At 44.8% G+C, this 5,000-nt stretch overlaps 1 protein-coding gene across 1 annotated transcript in view; it reads right to left on the bottom strand.

The window, feature by feature from the left end:
• The window catches only part of uvrag (UV radiation resistance associated gene), a 54,060-nt gene that overhangs the window by 26,009 nt on the left and 23,051 nt on the right, over positions 1-5,000 (bottom strand). Inside the window, exon 12 of the mRNA XM_053516168.1 lies at positions 3,420-3,585. Coding sequence (XP_053372143.1) covers positions 3,420-3,585 — 166 coding nt within the window. The remainder of the gene's footprint in view (positions 1-3,419; positions 3,586-5,000) is intronic.

Raw genomic sequence — 5,000 nt, 5'->3', positions numbered from 1 at the left:
GATTTCTCAGAACACGGAGGAACAGCTGGAGAGTTAGCGTCACCGCTAGTTAACACTTTAATGAGTTAGCGGTACAGGGTTGGCTAGCAAGCCTGGCAACCCGCGTACACGCTGTAAAAAGTCACGGACTAAACACTGCTTTGGGCTTTAGCGGGTCACGCTCATTCCTTGCGGGACACGCCCACAAACACCGCATGTGATTAGATGAGTTGTGTTTGAAGAGACGCTGTAAGGAGCGCGCAGCCAAAGCACAGAGTGGGTTCTGAATGTTAGGGAACGGGGGTGGACAAAGGGTCCGATCCCTTCATCAGAAGAGACAGAGTGAGACAGAAACAAAGAAAGACAGAGAGAGGAGAGAGAGAGAGAGAAAGAGAGAGAGAGAGAGGAGAGAGACAGAGAGAGACTAACAGAGAGAGAGCTAGAGGAGAGAGAGAATGAAGAGAAAAAGAGAGACAGAAATAGAGAGAGGGAGAGAAAGAGAGAAAGAAAGAGAGACAGAGAGAGGGAGAGAGAGAGACAGAACTGAACTGAGAGAGAGACAGAGACGCAGCAGTGAGGCCCTGATCCTGATAAACGGCGAGTAAAAGAAGTGTGTGTGTGTGTGTGTGTGTGTGTGAGCCCAGCGCCGGCTCACGTCTCACCCTCACACCGTTATCCGCGGGCCAGAGAGACACCGATCCGCTCACACCTCACTCGTCCTCGCCAGCTAAGCCCCCCGACAGCTTAACGACCCGCAGACGAGGTGTGTGGCGTCCTCACACACATCGTTACACACGCCGCGTACACACACACACACACAGCCAGAGGGAGAGAAAACCCAAACACCGTCTGGGAGGGCGAGGGGTCAAAGGTCATTCTGACACACAGGCCTGATCACTGACACCTGACTGGGGCTCAGGAGCACGATCACTGTTCACTCCCCTTCACTCCTCCGTCTGGGGTGTGTGTGTGTGTGTGTGTGTGTGTGTGTGTGTGTGTGGATTGATCAGGTGGTTGTGAGCTGAACCTGAATGTTGTAGTGCTGCGTTAAAGATCCCTCGTTAGAAGAAACGTTCTGACCTGCTGTTCATCCGTCTCTCATATTTCTCTCTCTCTCTCTTTTATCTCTCTCTCAATCTGTAGTTCATGTCTGTCGTTTACTTTATTCTCTCTCTCTGTTGCTCTGTCCTTTTTTGTCAGCCTTTGTTTCTCTTTTGTTTCTCTCCATCTCTCCGTCTTTACGTCTCTCACATTCCATCCGGCTGTCTAATTGCCTCTCTCTCTTCCTGCTCCTCTCTCACACACACACACACACACACACACCTTGTACCTACACCAGACAGCCATCAGCTTTCACACACACCCCTTTCTGTCACACACACACGAACATTAAGTCTGTAACACCAAACATTAGGCTCACTATTACACACACACACACACACACACACACACACATGCACACACAGCTGGTTCTAATGGGGCAGTGCTTTGTGTCCAGTAACACATCTATGTACACACACACACACACACCTACCTCAGTCTGGATTCATTCGGTCTGACTTAATCACCAGTGTGTGTGTGTGTGTGTGTGTGTGTGGGTGTGTGTGTGTGTGTGTGTGTAACTCACTAGCGGTTGAGATCTGGCTGAATCAGAGAGTTTATTCGACACTGACACTCTTCTAACACACTCAGATCCAGAACTCACGATCACACACACATCTGTTGTACAACTTTCCACTGACACACGGCCGGATCTGGGTCAGATTCGGGTCTGGTTCTGATTCGGAATATATGAGTCACCCGGCGTGGAGAAGATGAGTAAATAAACGAGTCAAAGTGAGAGAGTAAATAAATCAATGATTCAGTGAGAGAATCAGTACAGAAACAGCTTACTGAATCTGTCTGAAAATGATTCTTTATAAATGAATCAGTGATTCGGAGAAACAGACTGAACCAGCCAGCAAACGATTCGAGTCATTAAAGACAACACTGAGTCAGCATGTTCTGTTCATGTTCTGACTGATTCAGTGATGATTAATGACTCACTTGCTCTCTCTCCTTGACTCGTACTGAATCAGTCAGCAAACGACTCAGTGATTCAGAGCTCTAGGGAATAAAAGACACCTTTACAATAAACACATAAATAAACCGCAGACCTCTGATGAATTTGTTTAATTCCTCACCTGTAGATGCGGCGCCACACCTCCGACCCCGTGACCCAGATTACACACACACACCACATTTTAATGACGTATTCGTTAGGGGGCACGAGAACGTGTGGAACGGCAGGTCTGTGATTTGTAAAACGTGTAATCACAGCGCAGAGGCAGACGCTCGCGTGCTTCACGTAATTGCCTCGACGCGCACACGTCTGAAAAGGAAAGAGAATGTGGGACGAGGGGTAATTGCGGCCCCACGCATTGTGTGGGCATTAAAATTAACGTCTCTGGACCCCAAAGGGCAAATCTGAGGAGTTGTGTACAGGTCGCCATGGCAACCTCATCATCACATCCACACTTGAAAACAAGAGTGCAATCAGAACGCGGCAGAACAGCGTGCCAGGCTTTTATTAGAGAATAAAAAGGATTAAAATAAACCGCTAGCGCTCGGTTTATTCCGGCTCGCTCTAAAAAGTCTTTCCGTGGCTTCGTTAAAAACGAGTTTTATTTATTTATTTACCCGACAGCCTCGCAGCTCCTGCGCACATCAAAACACAAGAGAAGTGAAGTCACCTGTGCCACCTTCCTGCCGTAACCTCGTTAACATACTCGCGCACCCCAGACGGAAAAACACTAAACACTAAACACACGCTAATCTGAGAGATAATCTGAGTCAGGACTCTGGCTCGGCCACTTACACACACTTTAAAGGTGTTTCAGATGTCTCTGACGCTAATGCTCTCTGCCTTATAACCTTTGATTTTACAGGGAACACACACACACACACACACACACACACAGAGAGACAGGGCACTTCGTTCACACACTGCACTTTTCCGGAGTTATTTATCTCCTGTCCTCGATCAGGCCGCAGTAAATCTGCTGAAGTGAGACGGACAGATGAAAGCAAAACGAGAGAAAGATGAAAGGGTGGACTGTGCAGAAAAAAAGAGAGAGAGGGTGGAAAAGATGAAAGAGTAAGTGGTGTGTAAGATGTGTTTACCTCGTGCCCAAATGGACAGGTGGATGTGGATTACACACACACACAAACGAGATGCCTTACGCAACACAAAACTGTCAAAATTTATAATTGTGTCAAATAACGAGTGAATCAACAAGGAGTCAGTGTCAGTGAGGACAGAACTCAGAATCAATCAGAGAACGAAAGAATCAGTGAATCAGTCAGAACCGAAAGACTACAGTGAGTCAGTGAATAAATGAATCAGTGAATCAGTGAACAGACAGAGGAGGAGTGTGTGATTAACATGAGGAAGCTCTTACTCTCTCTCCTTCTCGCTAAGCTTGTCGGTGATGGTGTCTCGGACGGACGAGCGAGAGCCCCGGTGCATGATGGGATACCTGAGCGGAATCTGCAGGAAGCAGGAAATCATCAGTACCAGGTGCGCCGTGTAGCCGAGAGCGACTGCCACACTCCCATCATCCTTTGCTGTGGAGAGACGTGACAACACAGGACAAGTGTGTTACTGTCAGTGACGGGTAACAAACAAACAAACAAACAAACAAACAAAAAAAAAACTAACAAAAAAAGCTACGTGCCCTGACTCGTGCCCTGAACCAGTGAGATCACAATTCAGACTCAGTGACTTTTCTCACGAGCTATTAGGTAGAAACATTATTATCTTTATATATTTGCTCCTCCTGGAGAGGATGCTGTGCTGCCTGCCAATGTAAGAATAGTTTAAAGCACATACCCTGTAGGATTATAGAGGAACTGATGTGAACATTTGGCTAATTCAAACACAAACATGCTTTAGAAAAAAAAAACAACATATATTTTAGTCCATTTGATGGTCAGTGTGGCCACAGGCGTGATCACAAACATGAAGGTATTGTAACTGTAATCTGTGACTGGAGCATGATTCTGGGTCGGTACATGTTTTAATGCTCAGTCCTTACAGTTTACTGAAAGCCATCAGGTCAGCCGGTTCATGTTTCTCATTTTAGCGAGCACGACGTCAGCGTGCAGAAACGCAGCGAGCGTAACATGCTTCTCTAAACAGGTGTGATGCCAACGCCGGAGGCTAATGTCAGAGTTTAGGAACCTGTAATCAAACAGCATGCACTTCCAATATAATGACATACAATTTAAACACAAACACAAACACACACGAAGAGATGATCCCATGACCTCCTGGGCAAATGCTCGGCTAAACAGAGGAAATCAAGTGTCTCTGGAACGTTTAATCTGAGCTCTGAGTGACACTTCACGACCTTCTGCGCTTGTATATAATAAAACATCCATTTCCCTTCTGCTTCAGAGCACAACAAGTTTTATTATCCGTTCTTCATTGTCAACATTCCTTTATTTCGACCACACACACGCACACAGACTCAGGATTAGATAACTAATACACAGGCTGAATCACCTGCCTTTCAATAATGTGAACATTACCACAGGCATGACTTTGGGGCAGAGCTTATCTTGAAGTGGGCGTGGTCAGTGGTATAGATGTGTCTATTACTTGAGTGATATTAGCACATAAAAATATATTCTATTTCTATATTAAATTAAATTAAAAACATTCTTGCAAAAATATAGCTTATTTTTAGCAGAGTGGGCGGGGCTTATTTTGTATTTGGTCGCGTGAGGCAGGACCGTCTCACCACATTAGTTAAATGATATTTAAATAATTAAGTTATTTAAGTTATTTATCATCTTTATAAAGTCTTTGGATTTTTTTAACAGTATTTTTAGTAGAGAAAACACTAAGTATTTTATTTATTTATTTGTTTTTGTTGTTTGTTTAAATATTAGATTTCGACTGAAGCTATTATTATTCTTCCTCTTATTATACAAATAAAAAAATAAATACTGATCTCCATTTCTAAATTAAACCGTGT

Source organism: Clarias gariepinus, chromosome 17 (assembly GCF_024256425.1).
Source record: "Clarias gariepinus isolate MV-2021 ecotype Netherlands chromosome 17, CGAR_prim_01v2, whole genome shotgun sequence".
In the NCBI taxonomy this organism is placed as follows: Eukaryota; Metazoa; Chordata; class Actinopteri; order Siluriformes; family Clariidae; genus Clarias; species Clarias gariepinus.
The sequence above is the reverse complement of the archived record's forward strand: the minus strand, read 5'-3'. Positions and strand labels throughout refer to the sequence as shown.